The 24,426-nt window shown below is 35.8% G+C and overlaps 2 protein-coding genes and 1 long non-coding RNA gene across 15 annotated transcripts in view; 2 read left to right on the top strand and 1 right to left on the bottom strand.

Moving 5' to 3' along the window:
- Positions 1–14,513, top strand: part of LOC125657861 (rho guanine nucleotide exchange factor 7-like) — a 39,486-nt gene extending 24,973 nt beyond the window's left edge. For 3 of the 12 annotated variants that reach the window (XM_056149878.1, XM_056149877.1, XM_048888705.2), the window contains 9 exons: positions 1,286–1,466; positions 3,558–3,608; positions 6,125–6,217; positions 8,143–8,187; positions 8,649–8,747; positions 9,189–9,281; positions 11,530–11,614; positions 12,366–12,420; positions 13,093–14,513. In XM_056149878.1, the coding sequence (XP_056005853.1) occupies positions 1,286–1,466; positions 3,558–3,608; positions 6,125–6,217; positions 8,143–8,187; positions 8,649–8,747; positions 9,189–9,281; positions 11,530–11,614; positions 12,366–12,420; positions 13,093–13,212 (822 nt within the window). In that variant the 3' untranslated portion in view covers positions 13,213–14,513. The remainder of the gene's footprint in view (positions 1–1,285; positions 1,467–3,557; positions 3,609–6,124; positions 6,218–8,142; positions 8,188–8,648; positions 8,748–9,188; positions 9,282–11,529; positions 11,615–12,365; positions 12,421–13,092) is intronic. The other 9 variants (XM_056149879.1, XM_048888710.2, XM_056149880.1 and 6 more) reach the window with 7 other exon arrangements.
- Positions 14,514–17,265: 2,752 nt separating this feature from the next.
- Positions 17,266–21,714, bottom strand: LOC130050278 (uncharacterized). 2 transcript variants are annotated; one of them, XR_008798711.1, is made up of 4 exons: positions 21,614–21,714; positions 17,819–17,881; positions 17,609–17,673; positions 17,266–17,490 (listed from the first exon to the last, which is right to left on the bottom strand). It is a non-coding gene; the product is annotated as an uncharacterized LOC130050278 (long non-coding RNA). The 2 variants fall into 2 exon arrangements; XR_008798710.1 differs by lacking the exon at positions 21,614–21,714 and having other exon boundaries at positions 17,819–20,178.
- On the top strand, positions 20,310–23,065 carry LOC130050277 (E3 ubiquitin-protein ligase TRIM71-like). The gene is made up of 2 exons (XM_056149875.1): positions 20,310–20,402; positions 20,860–23,065. The coding sequence occupies exon 2, from the start codon at positions 20,890–20,892 to the stop codon at positions 22,546–22,548; it is 1,659 nt and encodes a 552-aa protein (XP_056005850.1). The 5' UTR covers positions 20,310–20,402; positions 20,860–20,889; the 3' UTR covers positions 22,549–23,065.
- The last annotated feature ends 1,361 nt before the right edge of the window (positions 23,066–24,426 follow it).

The raw sequence follows: 24,426 nt of genomic DNA, 5'->3' as shown, positions 1-24,426 counted from the left end.
CCTGGTTCTTATGTGCCCGTCTAAGGCAGGACATAGTATGGTATGGCGTTTGTGTCCGTCCATCTGTCTGTTAGCTTTTTCATGTCTGGCTTATAACTTAAATTCTAATGAACTTTGTCAGCTGATGCATATTGGGTACATGGTGTGTCACGTACACTTTAAAGTTGGGTCAATGTCTCCTTTGATTAAAATGATATAGAAAAGTATGGCAAGACCTTGTCCAACTCGTAACTGGACAAGTATATGAAGTAGAATCATCAAACTGCTCAGTAAATGCATCATAGGTAAAAGAAGGTGTGTTGCACCCTACATTAAGGTGGATGTGACCTTTAATTAAGATGATATAGCTCTCTATAAAGTACCCCATTTGGGCTTATGTACATGTAGATATAAGTCCTGGAATTGACAAACTTTTAGAATTTGTGCATCTGTAGAGGAATGTGAATTACAGCTTGAAATCAGGTCATTAAAACTTCAAATGACCAAGTATTAAAAAACTGTTTAAAGGGAGGTAATCCCTACAAATGTAAAAACCTTATTCAAAAATGATTATGTGAAGAAATATACATTTTTTCGGAAAATACTGCTATATAACAATTAATATGAATAATTATTTTGTTTCCAACAATAATGATGTATGCAATATTGCACTACAAGAATGCGCAGACTTAACAATTGTTCAGTAATGGTCTAAGTCATGGTGTTTCAAGTTCAGTTGGACATACCAGGGTCATTTTGATAAGAACCAAATTGCATCTGTCCAGTTAAAGATTAATTGATGAGTACAATATAAGAAGGCTGTGGAAATGATTTGTCAATCCTTTAGTTATGGGGCATTTCTTTTTATAGACCCAAATTGTTAGTAGTCTTTGTTGCACTAAGGACTAGAACAAAACAAAATACTTATTAGGTTTGTAACTGAATGTCTACGAAAAAAAAATCCGAGTTGTTATAGTCCCTAAAAGGCTTGGCTTCATCTCACCTTGTATGGACTTTTAACATCTCAACAAATTTGTATAGACAGTCAATAACAAACTTGATATTAAGGAGAAATATTATGCACAGTCATCTGTTTAAGATTATGATTAATAAACAATTGATGGGCGTAACATGTGCCGACAGGGTGCACTTTTTTATTCCCTAGCAGTAGGAACTTTAAACAACATTTAGATTAAATGTAGATGATATTGATGTCTATCAGAAATATGTCGTTTTATAAGGTAAAATGTGTTTAGTGTTGACTTTGTTTTTGTTTGACTTTGAATCAGAGACCTTTTTTTCTCAGATCTCTACGTCCCAGCCCAGTATTAGTTTGCTGACCCCCGCCAAGACGGCTCTAGTAACACATTCCACCTGGACCATGTCCTGTCTCCGCCCCTCACCACCCCTCAGGCAGCACCTGCCTTGTAAAGAGGACCTGGTCAGGAGTCCACGCATGGGCAGGAAACCGGTCAGGCGGAAACCTGGTAAGCAATTCTAGAAAATAATCAATGTAATTCTGTCAACGTGGAAAATTGTACAAATAAACACGGAAAAATGACATGATATGGTGATTTACTGTAAACACCGAAATTTGTGTTAGATGGTAATTTACATTTAATGCTTGAGAAAGGATAAGTGTTTGTGTCATTTGTTGTGTATCACATTTTGTAAGATACAGGTAAATCTGTTGTTACAGTTATCTGGGTCACTCACTGTAAAAGACCAAATTTAATCTTCATAATTTTCCGCTATCAGTGGTAAATTTACCACTGACGGTGGTTGATGTTTTGATGAAAGGATTGTTTCATTATCCTTCAGAATAAGACACTTGTTTCAACTTGTTTAAAACAGGTCACATGGAGGAGAAATATTATCCTTCAGAATAAGACACTTGTTTCCATTGATTAAAAACAGGTCACATGGAGGAGAAATATTATCCTTCAGAATAAGACACGTTTCCATTGGTTAAAAACAGGTCACATGAAGGAGAAATATTATCCTTCAGAATAAGACACATGTTTCCATTGGTTAAAAACAGGTCACATGGAGGAGAAATATTATCCTTCAGAATAAGACACATGTTTCCATTGGTTAAAAACAGGTCACATGGAGGAGAATGAACCCTGTCTTTATCTTTGACAGATGATAACAGTCTCACAATGTTACAGTGAAGGAAATATCTGTGATGTTTTCCGCTGTGATTGAATAAGTGAAGACTTTGTCTTGAGCAATAACAAAGGGAGCTAACTCTACAGGATTATGTCTGTATAGCGGGGCAATATCACAAATTGTCAAGTCTGAGTAGGGTGCTCTCAGGATATAACTCTACTCCGAAAGGACAATTTTTTTCTCATAAGGTATCAACATCCTAAAAATAACCAGAGTCTGTGTTATCCTTTGAAATCATGAACAATGCATAATTCATTCACAGGGATAGTAAATGTACTGAAGTTTGGTAGGGGTGAATTTTGAAAACTTTGACCTGTTGGATTCAATAATTCTTCGATAGCTCTTTCTATGTAATGTAAACTCTTTTAGCTAAGAATTTCAATTGTAGGCCTATGATGCTGAAGAAAATATAAAGATAAGAAAAGGGAAGTTTCTGAAGTGGTTCGTGATTATATAAATTAAGACAGCATTTAGAAAAAGACAAGCAAAGTAATGTCTAGATAAAACCAGACTTGGTTGTTTGACCAAATATCAAGGATAAGATGTTGAAAATGTTGATAGAAAAAGTGTGTTTGCTTTTCTCAGGTGCGAGATCAAAAGATCGGTGTTTGATCAAAATCTAAATTCAAATAGTCAGGAGGGGAGAGGGGGATAAATTCCCCTAGAAGTTTCTGTCATCCGACATGGATTACACTTAAATTAGTTTAAAAAATTTATTAAAAAATGACAAGCGACTGTTAAAACCCACATATTAATACATTTTAATGAATATCTAATAGTTTTAATATGTATAAATGTGGACCCATTCTCAGAATGTGTTTAAACATGGACCCATTCTCAGGATATGTGTAAATGTGGACCCATTCTCAGGATGAGTCTAAATGTAGACCCATTCTCAGGATATGTGTAAATATGGACCCATTCTCAGGATATGTCTAAATGTAGACCCATTCTCAGGATATGTGTAAATATGGACCCATTCTCAGGATGTGTCTAAATGTAGACCCATACATAGAATGTGTCTAATTGTGGACCCATTCTCGAGATGTATGTGAATATGGACACATTCTCAGGATGTGTCTAAATGTTCTCAAGATGTGTCTGAATGTAGACCCATTCTTAAGATGTGTCTAAATGTGGACCTATTCTCAGGATGTTTCTAAATGTGGACCCATTCTCAGGATGTGTCTAATTGTTATCAGGATGTGTCTAAATGTAGACCCATTCTCAGGATATGTATAAATGTGGACCCTTTCTTAAGATGTGTCTAAATGTGGACCCATTCTTAGATTTGTCAAAATGTAGACCCATTCTCAGGATGTGTCTAAATGTAGACCCATTCTCAGGATATGTATGGTTAATTCTCTTTTGATAACTATTAAGACCAGTGTTTGATATTTTCGTAGTGCGGACCCACTCTCAGGATGAGTATGACTATAAATACAAATGGAGACAATGTTAGTGTTTCCTTCCTTATTACGGAATGTTGTCAGATTTTTCTATAGTGATTTTGGTAGTGAAACTTGAAGTCATTCCACATTAACATAGATATTTCTTTTTATGAGTTTTAAAATTGCATAGTTTGATTGATTTGAATTCAGTAAGGCCACAGTATGCTTTTTCAGAATCTCTGTTTTACATCCTTTGGCAGATATTTTTAGTGGATTTTATTTGTAGTTAAGGATGACTCTGTAAAGATGCCTCTTTATTGGCATCCATTTTGAAACACCAAAATATCGGACCGCTCGCAATAACTTAGTGGAAGAGCATTTGCTTTGTAACAGAGAGGTCATCGGTTTGAGCCCTGGTCGTACCAAGGCTGCATCAAACCTAGGACATAAACATACGTGTAGGTAGTAATTGCTCCTTCGCTAGACGCTCAGCAATTAGAAAAGCAAAGATAATGAACAGTGATCAATCATAACTCCCACAAGAAATACAAAAAAAGAGAGATGGGCAAACACAGACCCTTGGATATACCAGAGGTGGGATCAGGTGCCTTGGAGGAGTAAGCATCCCCTGTCGACTGGTCACACTCGCTATGAGCCCTATATCTTGATCATGTAAACAGAGTAATCTGTGGTCAAAATCAGTGCGACAAGAACAGCCTAACAATCGGTATGAAACACGTCAGACAGCGTTTGACTTAATGATAAGTTTTATTGGCAAACTAGATCGTTATAACGACCATAGAATTTGTGAAATACTGACTTTGAATGATAGTGTTGAAACCCATGTGAGGATAATGCCTCTCTTGGAAATGACTTTAAAAATGGAGGTCTCATGTCACGACAGGTGTTTGCACCTTAAAGAACCCTCACTGCTACAGCCAGAGCACATAGATCTAAATTTTTGGTACTGCACCTGCAGCAGGTGATGACTCAATATGGGTAAAAAAAATTCAATAGAATGTTAAACAAACCAACATTTTGGGAGATTTTACTGTTTTGTTTTTGATCAGCACTTGTCTAGGGATACCTCGTGTTAAAATCAAAAGGAGGTGAAACAGAGGAAAAGCAGGCTTTAGCCTTATATGGTTTCAGACAGACTTCATCAGAGTTTCACTACCAGACCCTGTCTTGATGTTGTCTTGTTCACACGTCTGAATGTTTTGTTCCCTACATAGCGTAAATCTGGAAAGTTTTCTTTCAGTTTATTTTTAAAAATCCCTACATAGCGTAAATCTGGAAAGTTTTCCTTCAGTTTATTTAAAAGAATATTGGAATCGAATTGCAGCTATAGGTGAATTTTTGCATTTCTATTTTTTGTGAATAAAACTTTTATCACATTTTTTTTTATATAAAACTTAATTTTTTTCCCCAAATTACTCCATAATTTAAATCAAAGAACTGTTGATAGCGTATTGGTGATTTTAAAGATTTTTTTTATCCTGGAAATGAAGTATTCAGTAATTAATAAACTTCAAAAAATTGATTAAAATTGATCTAAATTAAAAATTTCCAGATTTATGGTCAACATTATGCTTTTTAAATTTCTTTTTTATTTATACATGATTTTCTGTACATTCATATTTTTTCAAAGCTTAATGAATGCCTATATATACATCTTCAACTCAGGATAGTTCTTGGTAAAATTACCCTGGCCTTTTGATATAATATTCTGGTAAAATTACCCTGGCCCTTTGAAATGATTATCTGCTAAAATTACCCTAGCCTTTTGATGTAATTTTCTGGTAAAATTACCCCGGCCCTTTGAAATGATTATCTGCTAAAATTACCCTAGCCTTTTGATGTAATTTTCTGGTAAAATTACCCCGGCCCTTTGAAATGATTATCTACTAAAATTACCCTAGGCTTTTGATGTAATTTTCTGGTAAAATTACCCCGGCCCTTTGAAATGATTATCTGCTAAAATTACCCTAGCCTTTTGATGTAATATTCTGGTAGAATTATGGGTCTCATCATGTAATTTTCTGGTAAAATTACCCGTCTTTTGATGTACTATTTATTGTCCAGTAAAATTACCCTGGTCAATTGATATGTTTATTGCCTGAGAAAATAACCCCTGTCTTTTGATATAGTATCTATTGCTTGATGAAATTACCTTGGTCATATGAGGTAATGTCTTTTGCCTGGTACATGTGAGTGCACTGCATGTCATCAAAAATGTGTGAACACAAATGTTAAAAAAATTCTTTGCGATTACCTTTGCATGAATTTCCATAGTAAAGTCTGAATCTTTTTATTTTTTTATTATCATTGCATTTGAATTCTTGATTTTTCTTAAATGCATGAAACTTGCACTTTATTTTTGTTGTAAAATTCTTAAAAGAATATTGGATTTCAAAGTATTTAGAATTTCGAAGAAAAGATTCAGCAATGTTTTACCGTGAACAAAGTGAACTGATTGATGTTGACATGACTGTGTTTCCATTTGGTGAAAGAAATGTAATTACATATTCTATAGCCAGAAATAAATGCAGGTATGAAATTGTTTTTCCTTTCCTCTGCAGATGATCCCAGAACAATGGAAGAGGATGCACTAATTCTTAAAGTAATTGAGGCCTACTGTACCAGCGCTAAAACCAGACACACGGTTAACTCCTGTAAGTTACACATTGTGGGTGTGGCCTGTTGTGTATCTATTGGTTACAGATTATGGGTGTGGCTTGTGTATCTATTGGTTACAGATAATGGGTGTGGCTTGTGTATCTTTTGGCTACAGATTATGGGTGTGGCTTGTGTATCTATTGGTTACAGATTATGGGTGTGGCTTGTTGTGTATCTATTGGTTACATATTCTGGGTGTTACCTGTTGTGTATCTATTGATTACATATTGTTGGTGTGGCTTATTGTGTATCTATTGATTACATATTGTTGGTGTGGCTTATTGTGTATCTATTGATTGAGGGCACAGTGTGTTGTGTATCTGTTGGTTACAGATTGTGGGTGTGGCCTGTTGAGTATCTACTGATTACAGATTGTGGGTGTTGCCTGCTATGTACCGATTGGTTACAGATAGTGGGTGTTACATGTTGCTATATAGTGTGGGTGTGGCTTGTTATGAATCCTGTATAAATACACCTTGTAGATTTCAGAAAATATCTTGTTTTATCAATATATTTATAAAGCCAAGAATTTTATTGACATAATGAACTTCAAATTTCTGTGATTATTTATATCCATTGTATGCTTTATCACCAATTTGAAAATGAATATCAAAGCATATTGAAAAACCAAAATTTCTTGCAATACCCAGTCCTTAAAGTCATGTTAATGGTGATATTTGTACATTGCTGCTAAAGTCAGCTTCTCGGTATTATTTAACATGGCTATCAGGGGGAATTAAACTGAACTTAAAAGAATACAATAAGCTCATTGATTTTTTTCCTTCTTCTTGACTATAAATACATATGTTGTTGCCTTCTTGACTATAAATACATGTGTTGTTGCCTTCTTGACTATAAATACATGTGTTGTTGCCTTCTTGACTATAAATACATGTTTTGTTGCCTGCATTTATTATGCCTGTATTTACCAGGAGATAATGAATTGTTGTGATTTTTACTTTTTGTGTTCTTCCAAAGCATGTAATTTTATTTATAAATCACAAGTTTACAAGTATCAATCCATCAAGCAGATGATTTTTGCAGGTAGAATTGTATCTAGTTTTGGGGGAATTTCCTTTGCCTGTGGGTGATTTAAATTGCATATATTTACATCACATTATGATGCATGGAGTTTTTCTTAAGCGGCATTCCTTCAGTAATGAAGCCGTATATCAAAACTTTCAGGCCCAATGTGAATGATTCTTTGAATTGGTAACATTTATACAACTCTTTTATAAGAGAGTAAATCAACATTTTGACAACAGGGGCATTATTTGAAATTTTACACCAGCTGGTGTTCATAATTAAGAATTAAATCTCAACACTTCATGCCGGCTTACATTTCACGAGGTGCTAGCGATGGCTCATGAAGTACGCCGGCGGGAAGTATCGCAGTACATACCCTTATGTACTTTCAAAACTGAAATTTAATTCTTAATCACACACTTTCTACTTCTCTTGATGTTCGAGATGTTATTTAAAAAATGATAGAATATGTGATTTCCCAGAAACTATCTGCTAGGGTTGAGAAATTATTGAGTACAAGTTCACTGCATGTTTTACGTTTTTGTATTTTGTTGTTGTAATTTTTCTTGTTATAAGCTGTACTTCTCAAGGGAAGAAATTGCATGTATGAAGCAAGAATGTGTTTTTAAGGCTTCAATTAGATGATAAGATACTTATGATATACAGATGTAGTTGTATGAAAAATGATAAGATTTCAAAAGAATGATGCTTTCAATGTTGTAGATAGATCACAGTTTTTTTGTGTGTGTGGAAATATGATTTGTACAGTGCAATAGTTAAACTTGTGTAAAAATTATTTATGTTGTAATTAGTCATTAACACTTGATTATTGTTTAACATGCTTGATTGTTGGTAGTAATTCCAGTTTTTGTTTTTATCAATGCTGCTCTGATAGTGGACTTGAAAAAGCTGCGTCTGAGTGCAGACGGAACAGTGGAAGGTTATGGTGACACGCTTATCTCCCCTGAATCAGAGGAGTATCGTTTTGTGCATGGACACCAGGGCATGATTGGGGGGTTTTGTTGTGCTTCCTTTCCCATAGCAAAGGGATTGGCCCGCACAATCAAACGACTATAGCATTGTGATCAGTGTCTTAACATATACTTGTGTAACGAATAGAGAGAAAAAAACTAGTGTATGAAAATACGAATTGTACAAAACTTTATTCCTTTGTGAAGTAGAGCCTTAGTATTTAATAATGAAAATATGAATTTGTGCTACGAGACATTTGATGAAACTTGAGAGAATATGAAGTGATTGAGAACTGGTGTACAGCCTTTGTTCAGCTCCTGTGTTTACAGTGTACATTAACATTTGTGTTTTAGAATGTAATGTAATTTTGTCCAGCTTTAGCTTAATAACAGGGCTTTGTGAATGAAGAGATCTGTCTATTTGTTGTAGCTATTGCTAAAGAAAAATTTACGTTGGTGCGACCTCTCCCTAACCCTAATCTCGGTACCATTAATGAAAGTGTGAAGAAAGCGGACGTTGCTGTCCAAGGTAAACACTCGCTGGTATAACCGTCAGTGTGGGACAACTCCAGTCCACTGTGTTTTGTTTCTAAGGCTGTTTTTTTCCATTCCTTTGTGTATTAAGTAAAATGTTTTGTGTTCTTTTAAACATGTGTATTTAGAAAGTTGTGCAGCTGAGTTCAATGATTTTGCGACAACAGCTGAGCCATTGCATTTAAATTTGCATGGTTTTTGTGAACAATTTGAACTTGAGGTTAATTTCAGAGTCTTACATTTGTTTTAGTCCCTCACATTGTTTGTTATTCATTCAGTTTTTAGTTTGAGTTCATGATTATTAAATTGATGTTGCATATTTTTGTAAAGTTTTATGTACTTGATATAGAGTGAAGAAACCGTGGATTTGTACCCCAGTGCTTAGACTGGTTTGTAAGCTTAAACAATGTATGCGATTTTTTATTTTGGTGAGCAGCCTTGCCGAAGGAGTCGGTAAACATAGTCAAACCATTGCAGTCGGAGGGTTCAGGCACGCCCAGTGTCATCCGTCGAGACGTCGGTATCCAAGGTATTCTGGGAATGCTGACGTGTGTTGTTCCCAAGTGATGTCACCTTTCACTTACGTCTTCCACAAGTTATCAAATTATCCCCCCTCTCCAACTCATCAGTTGATATTCACACGCATGATTAGATATAGATACACATTACATGCTTTGCCAAGAATTTGAACATGCTGTTGACCTTTATTACGTTAATCTATAAGAACCCCACCACTACATACAATTCACTGAGAGAGACTGTCTTTCTGAACACTAGCATGGATCGACAGCCCTGATATTTATACCCCATTTCATCGAGGTGGCCATCACTTGGTTGTGTTTATTAACAGCATGCACCAACAGAGTTGATTTGATATTGACATTACGATATACTACCAGTGTAAATCGGCATGTGGAGGAGAAATCAAGACGTTGATCCATTGAAGCGTAACGCCATCACGATATTCTGTATGAGACCAGTTTTACAGCTTTCTGTATTAGAGAACTAACTTAGTGATTTTATATTAACATTTGTGAGTTTCTTGTGATACTGTTTGTAGATAATTGCTGTGTTTTGAGTAGTGTCGAAGAAAGATTTCGTAAATACCGTATTGGATTGATAAATTGATATTCATGCGGAATATAGGCATGATGGTAGATATTTTTAATGGTTTCAAGAAATGCGACTGTACCATTTCCTTAAATGGTGTTTCTTGTAATGTTTGTAAATAAAGTAGAACAACATGAAATTTTTTTATGTACATTGTATTTACAATTTCAGTGCATGGTTCTGTTGTGTCAGTTCAGTAATTGATAACACATGCAAACCTTTTTTTTAAAGTTTTACAATACTTGTATAATCATTCTCTGCATGATCAGTAGACATCGCAGCAGTAGAACGTATTAGAGAATTTCCTTTTCCTCTCAGGTTGTGAATGTAATATTTATATTTTCTATTCCCTGCCACATGATTATCATTTAGTTTTGGTTTATTTTTTAGCTGAGCTCAAGTGAGATTTTCTTCTCATTTGTTAGCTGTTCTGTCAGCGGTCTGTCAACTTTTCACAGGTTTCACAAAACCCGTTTCTATCAAACTTTGTACAAGTTTTGTTTGGGTCAAGGTGATTCAACTTTGTTCAAAGAAAGGATTATATCTCTTCCAAGGGGAGATAAATTGGATTCATGTGGAGATAAATGTGAAATAAGATGGGATGGTTCCATTCACAAGGGAGTTAATTTGATAAACGGTAGATCAATTGAAAATGGGATGGGTGATTTATAACTGTCAACAAAATAGTCAATTGTACAGTTTGTGGAGTGGGAATTTAAACGTGTTCAAACCATCCAGGACCATGGGAGACCACAACTACAAAGCAATTATATAGAAGAAGTTTTTAAAAATCTTCTCAAGAACCACCAGGTTGTAGTTTAGCAGATGATGAATAACAGCCTCAGGTTCTGGTTTGTTTGGGGTCTGACCATAATAAGAGATTAAGGTTATTCATATCAATGTATTGAAAATATATATTTAGAAATCCTTCTTCTCAAGAGCTACTAGGAAACAATTTGTTAGACTGATATGCAAGCATCTTCATTTATATATGGATAGAAGAATATATTAAAAATCACAAGGGTGCTCTCTCTCTCTCTCTCTCTCTCTCCACACACACACACACACATATATATATATATATATATATATATATATATATGCAAGTATCCCCGTGTAGTATAAATTCATGTACACTATGACTCCAAAACAAAAGTTGGTCACATTGAGAATCTATAAAGTTTTACATGAAAAATGTGCTGGTGAGCAGAGTGGCTGATGGGCCTCTTGGCAATCAAAGTTCCTTCGTGGTTGGATGCATATTTGAGATGTAGATGCATATTTGAATTTTGCTTTTTCCCTCAGTAAACACTTTCTCTCTTTAGCATTGGAATATAAGGTTTGTTGCGAAATGATGTACTTTGCCTCAATTAGATCAGTTTTGAATATGTATAATTTATTCTCTAGATGATATCACATACTGAATGCTTTAGTTGATATAAGATACTCATGATAAACGTTTGAATTGGATTTTCTTAGAACATTCACATTTTCTGATTTACAACTTAAAGTTAACTGCACAAAGCTCTCTTCCTGGTGTTGCTGACAGATTGTCAGTTTGACCGTGGATCAGTGTTGTTTGCTTCTATCATCAGTGATTTCTCTGCATGCAGATTTTGCTTTAGTCTGTTTTAGTTGTGATGTCCTATTTTTGATGTTGTACACAGCTTTCGTCACCTGTCCACATGTCCTGATGCCGGAGGAGGAAAAGATCATCATAGACGACGGGGACCCATCCAATCTCCAGGAAAAGTGAGTTCCTTCCGGCCTCTATTTCTCAAAGTCTCAAGCTTAAGTTAGAATTATCTTTTATTTGAACAGTCAAATTTTGAGTTCAATTTCAGACATCAAAGTTTTGAATCAAGTTTTATCTTAAAAAATTCAGGCATGACTACAATGATTAGCTGTGTTTTGGTTTGTGGAGAACTGTAGCTCTTTGGTCAAAACATTCATGATGATAGGGCCTCCGTGGCAGAGTGGTTAGAGCATTGTGCTCAAAATCACATGACCTCTCACCTTTTGGTCGGCGCAGGTCTGAATCCCGCTCGCGCCAGTAAGTGAGAAAGTTTCCCAGTTTACTTTCGGAAGGTCGGTGGTGTCTTCCCAGGTACATTGTATCTGGGCTCTTTCTTCCACCAATAAAAAACTGGGTGCCACCAGGTAACTGAAAAATTGTTGAGTGTGGTGGAAAACATCAATCAATCAATTCCTGGTGATCAATCTGAGACAATCAGAGGGTATCTTCCAACAGCTAAAACTAAACCAGTGATGTAAACCATCCACCCAGTATGTCATGTTGTTAAAAGTCCAGATTAGAGACATGCCCACCCAGCTGATTTCTCCTTACCATTATCTACATTATTCAGTCGGATATCTTCATTGGAAGTGAATATTGTAGATTATCTTTAAGTGTTTTCATTTTAAATGATATCAGAGTTTTCTTAGAAAATCCATTTCTTGTCTGAGAAGTTCATGTAATGACATGTAAATATTTTTTGTTCAGAACTTTGGTGGACACAGTTTATTCTTTGAAGGACCAAGTTCGAGCCTTAGAGCAGGTATTATCATTTTTAGATTCACGGAAATTTTAATTAAATTTTCAATAATTCCTGCATGTTTTTATGAAAAAAGTCCAGCATGGCTATTTCATATCTATTGCTTAGCCATGGTCACAATCTTTTGATGGATAAATGAGACATATTCATAAGTTAACATCTTGATGTAACTGTTGCTAAAGATCATAGTCTCAAATCTTTAATAACAAGCACCTGCTGACCTCAAACCTTACCTATACAAATGTGTTTGAAATTCATTTCATCATTTTCTTTTTGTGAACCATCCCTGTAAAAGGATTAATTTAGTTCCAATGTATGACTGAGTTACAAGTAAGATAAAGCTCTTGCAATTCTTTGTTATGTAAACAAGGCTCTTGCCATGTTTTTGTTTACATATAGATTGCTTGATAAGAGCCATATTTACATAACAAAGAATTGTGAGCTCGGTATCTCCCATGTACCTCAACAACTGACATTCAAATTTTACTGACCATTAATTAGAAATACCTTAGTTAAGCATTTTGAACATTAAAAATGGAAAAATAAGATACATGTATGAAAATTTTCGGCTCAAACCGTGTTCATGCCCTTTAAGGACTTAATTTAATTTGATGCTAACTTGGAACGGAATTTAGTTCAATTGTAACTTAGGACTGAGTTATTTACTGGTTGTAGGAGCATAAGAGGATGAAGCGGGATTTAGAGGAGGAACAGAGAGCACGGCGGCGGTTAGAGTCCAACATCAAAAAGTCCATGAAGAACAGCAACCTTATATGGGAAGAGACCCCGTCTTAATCTTATTGTTAAAAATCAAACTCATTGTGATAAATATATGTAGGAAGTTACTGTAACAATCACTGACCACAGGAAGATTGTTTCAGTAATTTAGGTGAGGCAGAACTCATGCTGGTGATTGTGAGCTTGTGTAGACTGAGGACAAATGCTTCACAAATATTTAGAAAATATTCCTATATTTAGGCTGGAAAGGAAAGAAAGCGATGTGTGAGAGCAGTTTACATCGTGTTGTAAGGTGAGAGGGTTGTATGTGTTTATAATCAGTGCTTTTTATACCAGTTTGTAAGAGATTTACACCGTTTAGAATAGTTTTGGAATGGCTGTACAAGACTTTTATCAAACAAGCATGTTCATGCATGTAGACATCATCTTCTTGTTCAGTTAATATTAGTTTCTAAAAGTGTTCATGTAGACAAAAATACAAACATTGCAATATGTATATAGGAATTATGTGTATTTTTTAAAAAGATTTGTTTATATTATTTACTTTGAACAAACTTATTTTTCAGAAGTGATATGTGAAACTGGTCAGTTATTTTAAACATTAGTGCTACATAACTATTGCACGTGCTTGAATTGTGCGATATTTGATTTTTAAAAATTATTTATATGTTCGCCAGCGTCACAAAGTGTATCCTCATATCACAGTGATAATACGGTTGTTCTATCTCGCTTGTTCATTTCACAAATTACATTTCAGGTAGCATCTATGTTACACTGTACAAGCATTGGCAGTATTGCGCAATTTATGATCTATAGTTTTACAAAAGTTGTAATGGATATGTTGTGTCTGAAATTCGTGAAGCATAATATATGGATCCCCCTAGAAGGTTGTGTGTTTCGCTGTATGTATTTTGGTATCATTGATTCGGTGGTCTCACTTCTGTTCAAATCTAATGTAGCACCAATCTCTCACGTATTCAATGTGCCCAATGTGATTATTGATATCTGAGTAAAATCATGTGATAGGTATTGATGAGAGAGGGAGAAGTTCGTGATGAGAGAGGGAGAAGTTCGTGATGAGTGGAATGAATGATTGAGGATGTATTGTAACAGGAAATCTGTTGTACATAAAGTGCAGGGAAGGGCCCGTGGTGTGTTTGTATACAGTTTTATGTATATCAGTTTGCTGGAATAATTGATTAAACAAAATCACGTTTGTTGTGCAGGTCCATTATCACTGTAAATACATGTACATCTTTCGAAGTCAATATCAGACTGTGACTGTGTAGAAGAATTGTCTCCCTTTGTGTAGTGCACATCACTGACAACACAATTTTCAATAAATTATTTAAAAGATGTATTGTTTTACAACTTAGTTTTTTTTCCTGTTTTTTTTTTTTTTTTTATTATTATTTTTTAGCTTTTTGTTTTATAGACCATAAGTTTTAGTTATTTCTCGATTAGGGCCCAGATGGAGCCCCTCATTGAAGATGCATGTGGGAGCCCTTGAAGGTTTTACTTTGTCAATCCAAAACTGTATTATATCTCTGTGACCACCTTTTCTCAAACATTATGTTAAATCTACTCTATATTATAATGCATAGCCCTGGGGGTGTTCAAGATCATAGCACCTACACTGTACCTTATGTCGATTCAATATAGCTCAGTGAACTCGAAATAAAAGACACCACGGAGTCTTCCACTTTTGCTTCATACTTAGATATTCTATTGAAAGTAGATATTAACGGCAAACTAACAACTCAACTTTATGACACACGGAATGATTTCAACTTCTCCATCGTCAACTTTCCATAGTTATGTTGCAATATTCTATTATCACCTGCACATGGTGTTTACATCTCTCAACTGATTCGATATACGCAAGAGCTTGTTCTGCGTATGGCCAGTTTTTAAATTGAGGCAAGCTCCTGACAAACAAATTGATGGTGCAGGGGTTTTAACAGTCTCCTTTAAAGTCGGTGCTTTTCGCAAATTCTATGGTCGTTATAACGATCTAATTTGCCAATACAATCTATCATTGAGTCAAATGCTGTCTGACGTGTTTCATATCGATTGTAAGGCCGTTCTTGGCACATTGATTTTGACTACGGATAACTCCATTGACCTGATCAAGATATAGGGTTCATGGCCTGTGTGACCGGTCGACAGGAGGTGCTTACTCCTAGGCACCTTATATCCCACCTCTGGTATATCCAGGGGTCCATGTTTGCCCAACTCTCTATTTTGTATTGCTTATATAAGGAGTTGAGATTGATCACTGTTCGTTATCTTCACCTTTCATTGGAAAAAACATTTCATCCAACGACCATACGCGAAGCATGGATCAGAAACGAAACATCGGGTGTTACGGTATTTTACATGCAAAACAAAAATTATTGTCTGGTTACCCTTTTATTATAGTTATTTATAAAATTTGGGGATGTTAACTTAAAATTTAGTCTTTAATGGAAGTATAAATTTGAACAGTTTAAACCAATGAATTCAGCCCGTGTACTGAATGATCTAAACATCGCTTGCCCCCATCCCTCCTCAATCGATTTAGAAGTTTACAGTTAGGGCAAAACTACCCCCCCCCCCCCCCCCTTTGTGTGTGCCAGCTGCATTTTACTCCGCACAATTGTTACGTCTTGTGAACTAGCAATCTGCATACCCACGCCTGCTAATCGATCAATTGCATAACAAGAGGTTATGTATAGAAATCAAGAGATCGATTTCCGGTTATGCAATCGATACCCAAATTCCACATGCATAGATGGTAAGTTGTCTCGATGCAAGGAATTGTTGAGATTTTAATTAAAATGTAAGAATGTGATTCGATGAGTAATTCTATTTTCTTTTGTTTTACACTCTTATGAAATGCAAGGGTCATCGATTAGCAACGATTTTTGTTCTGGAGCGAAAACGCTGTCAGAAAATCGTATTTACCGACAGGAATTTGTGTTTATTTCATTTTAAACATAATTGTCAATTTTCACCATTAGTTCACAACATTTGCGACCTTTGCAGCAAAATTTGGACTTTGATTTGTGTATTATTTAGCAAATATACGATTAAAATGACGTCGCCTATGCAAGCGATCCAAAAGTTATGAGGGAGAATTTAATTTATGCATGAGAGTAAGAAAAAAGTTTCAAAAGTCATAATATAAGTTATTTAAAAGTAACTGTTAATGTTTTTATGAACTAACCTTCAGAGATTTTTTTTTAATCAAAGTACAAGAAATTGATATGCGAGTTGAATGTGTGAAAAATTGAAGGAAAAGGAAGATTCATCAATTATTGAAGTAATACCGCTTTTATTGTGTGTACTTTTTTAGTCCATCGGTTCAAAGTATACTGTGTACAATGAAAGCAACATACATTTACTTCATAAACTGTATTTATTTTTGGTAAAGAACCCTATGAAATTTAAAGTGGAGACCCGGGCATGGTGTGCAGTTAGTCTTAGCCTTTAACCTCTCTGATCATCATTAACGGCCCAGGTAGTAATAGCATGTCAAAGAAAAAAAGATCGCGATCACGATGCACATAAAAGGTGAAAAAACTTCGATTATATGATAATGTTTTTTTTATTTTCATACCTTTGGTGTTAAGATGTGAATCTACTAGTATATAAGCATAACAAAAGCCTTTTGCTGTTTCTACACTTTGGGCTGGGTAGATCAACTCTAAACAATTGTACTGTTAAATTTTGTTACATGAAAAGTTTAGAATTAAAGAAATCTAGACTTTCTATAATAATATAGATTGTTATAAAGTTTAAAATTCTTAAATTTAGCAGTATGATTTAACGTTGGTGATGAAGATTGACATGACAATTAAACTCCCACGTCGAAAAACGTGGACAAAAGGTTGAATTTTTGTTGATAAGTTCAATCTATGTTGACAAAAGGTTGAATTTATGTTGATAATAGGTTGAATTTATGTTGATGATAGGTTGAAGTTATGTTGATATGGGTCAAATACTCAGAATCCATTCACTTTGTTGTGAAATAAAAGCGGGCGCCTATAAAATCGCTACATGTACATGTATCTGGGTTTAAAATCGTATCCTATTTTTGATCTTGTCTGTCCTTGTATTGATTAATGATAAGACAAGTTAATACTGATGCAATAAGATTTTATTTATTCTACAAAAGACAAAATCTAATGGCAAAATGTCATTGAAGATCCCCCACACTGTCCCACGTTACCAAGTGCATTCAATAACACGAATCCCCAAGCATTTTTACACCGTTGTGTTGAGGAAATATTGTTTAGGTACCTGTCTTCCTCTTAAATGAGAGTGCTGGACACACACCCACAAATGAGATTCCTGAATAAAGATGAAATGAAACTTAATAATAAACTCAGTTTATCAGCCTTATTAATTAATGGAGTTCTTTTGTTTCAATCGAATATCACGTGACTGTCACAAAGTACATAAACTATACCTTTCAATCTGCTTGGTACAATGGGTTGTGCATTTTCAAAAGTACACGTGCCTTCAGACAAAGACCTGTAATTACAGTTGTGCAATGTAAATATGTCACAATTTGAAAAAGGATGAATTGATTAGATTTTGTTAATAAATATAATCACCAGATTGACAATGAATACATGACAAGGCCATGCTCAAGAACGATAAGAATCGCCGCGGTTACCTAGAGGTAGAGCGTTCGCCCCGCATGTGGAAGGTCGGGGTTCAAATCCCAGCCGTGACAGACCTAGGAGAGGGACATGCAAGTTCTTAAGAGTTGTTCCCAATCCTTTTGATTTGATCAATAAAATAGTTTCCACAAAAAACCCAGACCCAAGTCGTTAAAACAGGAAGTGACTGTTCCATCGCAAAACGCCCGGCATCAGGTATGAATGTCACGGGTCCTCGGAGATTACCATAAAAAGAGGCCCATGGGCCTTATCGCTCACCTGAGTCACCTTGGCTCATATTTAAAGATTTTTCCTATATACATGTATTCGCATGTAATACTTTGATTCCTATTGTGACCCAAACCTACTCCTGGGGCCATGATTTTTACAACTTTGAATCTGCACCAAGTCAGGAAACTTTCATGTAAATGTAAACTTTTCTGGTGCAGTGATTTTTCAGAAGATTTTTAATGATTTTCCCTATGTATTTGTATGTAAAACTTTGATCCCCTACTGTGGTCCCATCTTACCCCCAGAAACCATGATTTTTACAAACTTGAACCTGCACTATGTCGGGAAACTTTCGTGCAAATGTAAACTTCTTTGGCCCAATGGTTCTTAAGGAGAAATTTTTAAAAGATTTTCTTCTATTTATTAGTTATGTAAAACTTTGATCCCCTATTGTGGCCTCATCTTACTCCTGGGAGCCATGGTTTTAACAAACGTGGATCTGAACTATGCCAAGAAGATTTAATGTACATTTCCACTTTCCTTGCCCAGTAGTTTTTGAGAAGATTTTCCCTATATTCTTGTATGTAAAACTTTGATCCCCTATTGTGGCATTATCCTACCTTCAGGGGCCATGATTTAAACAAACTTAAATCTGCACTATGTCAGAAAGCTTTCATGTAAATCTCAGTTTTTCTAAGATTATTAAAGATTTTTCCTATATATTTGTATGTAAAACTTTGATCCCCTATTGTCGCCCCATCCAACCCCCGGAGCCCATGATTTGAACAAACTTGAATCTGCATTATGTCAGGAAGCTTTCATGTAAATCTCAGCTTTTCTGGATCAGTGGTTCTTGAGAAGAAGATTTTTCCTATATATTTGTATGTAAAACTTTGATCCTCTATTGTCGCCCCATCCAACCCCCGCGGTCCATAATTTTAACAAACTTGAATCTGCACTATATTATATGTCAGGAAGCTTTCATGTAAATTTCAGCTCTTCTGGTCCAGTAGTTCTTGAAAAGATTTTTAAATGACTCCACGGGCCACCCTATTTTGCATTTTTGTGATTATCTCCCCTTTGAAGGGGGCATGGCCCTTCTTTGAACAAACTTGAAAGCCCTTCACCAAAGAATGTTTTTGGCAAAGTTTGGTTATGATTTGCCCAATGGTTCTGGAGAAGAAGTCGAAAATGTATAATAAAAAAAAAATAAAAAAAAAAAAATACAGACAAACAACAGGCGATCAAGTGAGCTAAAAATTGATGCCCCGTGTCATAGTAGTTGCGGCACGGTAAAGAAACCTCAAAGCGCCGAACATAGGCCAAAATTTGAAGCCCTTCAACAGTACTGGTGACGTCTCTATGTGAGCGAAAAATTCTCGAGAGGGACGTTAAACAAGATACAATCAATCAATCAAGAAAAAATCAAACGATCTGCTCCCGAATCTGTCAATCGATTTAGCGTAGAAAAATATTTGATATTAAAGGATATCTTTTATCTTAGTTCAAATAAATGATATAGGTACATCCCAAATAAATTGTTCAACTAACAAAACGATATTGTTGTAATTTAATTTCTTTTCGTTTAAAATGTCCTTTTATAAACAAATATTTAGATATTCGGGTTGACAGCTCGATGAAATTTCATAGAAGCAGTGTGTAGATGGAATATTATCATGAAGTCCAGAGGTGATGTCCCGCGGGAAATTGTAAGGAGATACTTTACATCGTGATAATGGCTGACTTCCTTTTAGCAGTTTAAAACATGGATGAAAATATAAATATCAGCAATATTTGCCTATTCATTTCAAAATTCATCGCCTAGACGAGTAGCTCAGTAGGTTAGCACGTCGACTATTTAACTGAAGATCTCGGGTTCGAGTCCAGTAGGGGTTTTAATTTTTTATCAGATTGCTTTCTTTTTGACTAAATAAAGTAAATTTGAAAGTTTTCAAATTCAAAACAGTGTTGTAAATATCCTCTACTTTATATCCGTATCAAATTTTTCTGAGGTAGCATATCTCCTTACAACAGTAGAATTTCTCTGATGTAGCATACCTCCTTATAACAGCAGAATTTTGTGACATTACGAATGAAATGCAAGATCAGGTCTTATTATTTGTATGACGCGCACTTGCCAATTTGTACATAGTCATGTTTAATACCCCCCCCCCCCCTTTATTTTGTAACTACATCAACTAGAAGGCTAAAGACTTGATAACAATGTGAAGTTTAAATCTACTGAAGCAGTCGATAACACGTACTTAGGTAGTGTATACAGGGTCGATCTCGTCACGTACAGGTATTTAAAGCACGGGACTACACTGAAGGTCGAAAGAACAGGGAAGCCATGTTGGATTTTTACAGGTGAGACAAAGTTATTACTATTATATACACATCACGGTGTCACCAAATCATTATAATTGTATAAGGTATATGTTTGTTGTATATGGTATATGTTTGATCAGAATTATTAATGAGACACTCAGGTTTGATGACACTGGTCATTTTAACGTGAATTTTAGAAATTTGGGGGGGGGGGGGGTGATGTCGCAAAAGGTACTATTGTAATATACGTACATATAAATCTATGACGATAATATACATGTAATAATAATCTATCTTGGTATAATTCTAGCGTGTAAATTGTTTTGATCTGTAGCAAGTTTTTTGAAGTTCCCATCTAAATGATTTATATCCAATGTTTATTTCTAAACGATTTATATCTAATGTTTATTTCTAAACGATTTATATCCAATGTTTATTTCATGTCCTGCAATTGAAAACTGACACTCAAAAATAATATTCATTTCTTTATTGACAGTGAACTACTCATGTGACCCAGACACCAGACATGCTGCACCCCCGGCGCAGTGCCCAGGAGGTCCTACTGTGCGACTCCTGTGAAACTGCCCCCCTACAGAGTCACTGTGAACGTTGTAATATAAATCTCTGTACTAACTGTGTAGGAAAACATCTCTTGGATTCGTTTAGAAAACACCGAGTCATACCGTTCATAGAGAAAATTTCTACTCCCAACTACCCAAAATGTCCCAGTCACCCCGACAAACAATGTGAACTTCACTGTGAGAAATGCGACCTTCCCGTCTGTTCTACCTGCGCCTTATTTGGTAAACATAAAGGTCACGATATATCAGATATTCAGAAAAAACTCACCGCTAAAACACAACGTTTACGAAAAGATTTGGAAGAACTCGAGACCAAAATTTATCCCCGATATAAAGAAATTGTCTCCGATGTCCAAACTGAGAAAACCGAGTTAGAAACGAAGTACGGGAAACTGACCACAGCTGCCGACCAACAAGGAGAAGTCTTACACCGGGAGATTACCGCCATTGTCAACCAACGGAAATCCGACATTGCGGAGATGAAAACTAAACATCTGGCTGCCTTAGATAAAAACACAGATGAAATCACACACAGTATTACTGAACTCAAACAAATCATTCTAAATCTGAAGGCAATATTGGAATCCAATGACGTCTCCCTAATCTCTACCTACAAATCTAGGAATGCCGAGTTTAGGAGATTACCACCAAAAGTCCAAGTTACATTACCAAGTTTGTCAGCTCAGAAAATAAACACAGAACAGCTCCGTGAAATGTTTGGTTCTCTGCCGCCATTATCCATTAACACAGAAGAGCAAGGCTACATAATGAAGTCAGCAGAAGCTGTGTCGTCTCCTCCAGTCAAACCACTGCTTGATGAGCCGCGCGTCACCGCCACCATAGACACTGGGTATAGCGGACTACACGGTGTTAGCTGTGTCAGTGAAGAACAAGTCTGGACACGCGGGAGTAACGAAATCATGAAGCTCCTCAACCTCTGGGGTAAACTACTGACATCAATAAAAACCAAGTCAGGTAACACACCGTGGGACATAGCAGTGACACGGGACGGAGACCTTGTTTATACTGACAATTATGATAACACTATAAACCTGGTTAAGAATAAACAGATACAGACCGTGATCACACTACAGGGGTGGGTACCTCGCGGTGTCTGCCGTACCGCCTCTGATGATCTCCTGGTTACCATGATCAGTGATAATAGAGAACAATCCAAGGTTGTGCGTTACTCCGGCTCCACAGAGAGACAAAGCATTCAGTTTGATGATCAGGGCCGTCCTCTCTATTCATCTGCTCGTTTCATAAGTGAGAACAGGAACCTGGATATCTGTGTGGTTGACTGGGGAGTTGATGCAGTAGTGGTGGTCAATCAGTCAGGAAAACTCCGATTTAGATACACTGGTCATCCCTCTAATACCAAGCAATCATTTGATCCATACGGCATCACTACAGACAGCCAGAGTCACATCCTGACAGCAGACTATAGAAATCACCGTATCCACATCCTAGATCAGGACGGACAGTTCCTCCGTTACATTCACTGTGATTTAGAGCTTCCATCAGGTTTATGTGTGGACATCAGAGACAACCTCTTTGTGGCTGAGGAGTACACTGCTAAAGTGAAGAAAATCCAATATCTATAAACACAGTGTTAATTACATATCTCTACACAGTGTTAATTACACATCTCTACACAGTGTTAATTACACATCTCAACAGTGTTAATTACGGATCCAAACACGGTGTTAATTACAGATCTAAGCACGGTGTTAATTACAGATATAAAAACCATGTTAATTACCTAGCTATTTAAACCTACATGTATATGTACTTAAAGTAGCTATTTCTACTTAATACTTTTACCTGTTTTAGGAAATATAAATAAATAATGATTAAGGCGCATCTTTTTAACAGGTCAGTCGTTTTATGTAGCATGTTGTGCATGTGCACGGCAAAATTCGGAGTGTAAATTTGAATATTTTATGAGGGTGGAGAATGCAGAGGAAATGCATGAAAATTCGCCCCAAAAACCTTTAATGTAAAAATGCATGAAGGTAGACTTTAAAATTAATACAGATTTGTAAGACATTTTACGCTTTTTATCACGTAGCTTTGATCCTAAGCTCCTAAAAAATGGAACTGGGTGTTGTTATTGATGCAAATTTGAAAGGTTAGAAAGTAAAAAAAAATTTGTCCAATATTTTTGTGGTATTCATCGTCAGTGTAAGTGAATCAAGATATTTGGTACACGCCTTATTGCGCCGTTCCTGCGTTTGACCACGAAATGCAAGTAAAGGAAAAAGTAGTTAAAAATAGCTACCTGGAGTAGGTTTAAATACCTACTTAGCTATAAGTAGCTACGTAGGTAGAAATAGTCTTTGGACTGGACCTGTTTAAAACTAAGTAATTACAACTATGTGATGCTTACAAAAGTGTGTATGATGTGTAATTAACATGTGTATTGATAAAGTTATATTTATCTTAGGCCTATATTGAACGTTTTAAATTACAGTGTATATCTTTTGATATTTGTATTATGTTTCAATGTATATATTATAGATAAACATTTATAGAATACAATCTTGCATTATGACTGAGTACTTACTTAGCTGTGTAGTACAGTAACAGAGTGTGACCCCCAAACGTCCAGTCTTCTGATCCAAGGTCACAGTCTTCTGTTTACCATCAATGACGTCACAACGCGTATCTCCACAGTCCTACAAAATCAACACAGACAGATAGAAATCTTATCAAACTCAATTTGCAAGAATATTGTATTAATTTACCTCAACAAAGTACAGACTTGATTTAGTAAATCTGAACAATTCTGCACAGAATGCTGCACTTATTAGTGGTAAAACTATGATTTATCATCAGATTTTGTAAATTGATTAGCTCACCGGGACGATTTCCAGACCACAGGGGCTCGGTTGTCAGATATTGAAGTTTGATATTAGTTGTTCCCGAATAATAAATTGAAGTTTTGCATGATTTGTGTCCGAATAATAGATTATATAAATAAAATCCACCACCAAAATCCGGTACTTTTTTCGAGGTTTTAAAAAAGGTGTATCATGTGTACATATTTAATGTACACATGATACACCTTTTTTAAAACCTCGGGAAAAAAAGGATTTTGGTGGTGGATTTTATTTATATAATCTATTATTCGGACACAAATCATGCAAAACTGCAATATCTGACAACCGAGCCCCTGTGCTTCAAATTTAGGCCTATGCTCAGCGCTTACGGTCATTGAGCAGTGAGGGTTCTTTAGCGTGCCACAACTACTGTGACATGGGACATCAGTCTCTAAGGTCATCGACGAGAACCTGTGACATTCACACCTGATGCCGAGCGTTTGGCGATGGAATTGTCACTAACTATTTTAACAACTTAGGTCTGTCGCGGCTGGGATTTGAACCCCGACCTTCCACATGTAGGGCGAACGCTTAACCTCTAGACTACATATGCCTTATATGTGAACCATTCATTTGGTACCAAGACTTTTTATCTAGTGA

The sequence above is a fragment of the Ostrea edulis genome, chromosome 9 (assembly GCF_947568905.1).
Source record: "Ostrea edulis chromosome 9, xbOstEdul1.1, whole genome shotgun sequence".
In the NCBI taxonomy this organism is placed as follows: Eukaryota; Metazoa; Mollusca; class Bivalvia; order Ostreida; family Ostreidae; genus Ostrea; species Ostrea edulis.
The sequence above is the reverse complement of the archived record's forward strand: the minus strand, read 5'-3'. Positions and strand labels throughout refer to the sequence as shown.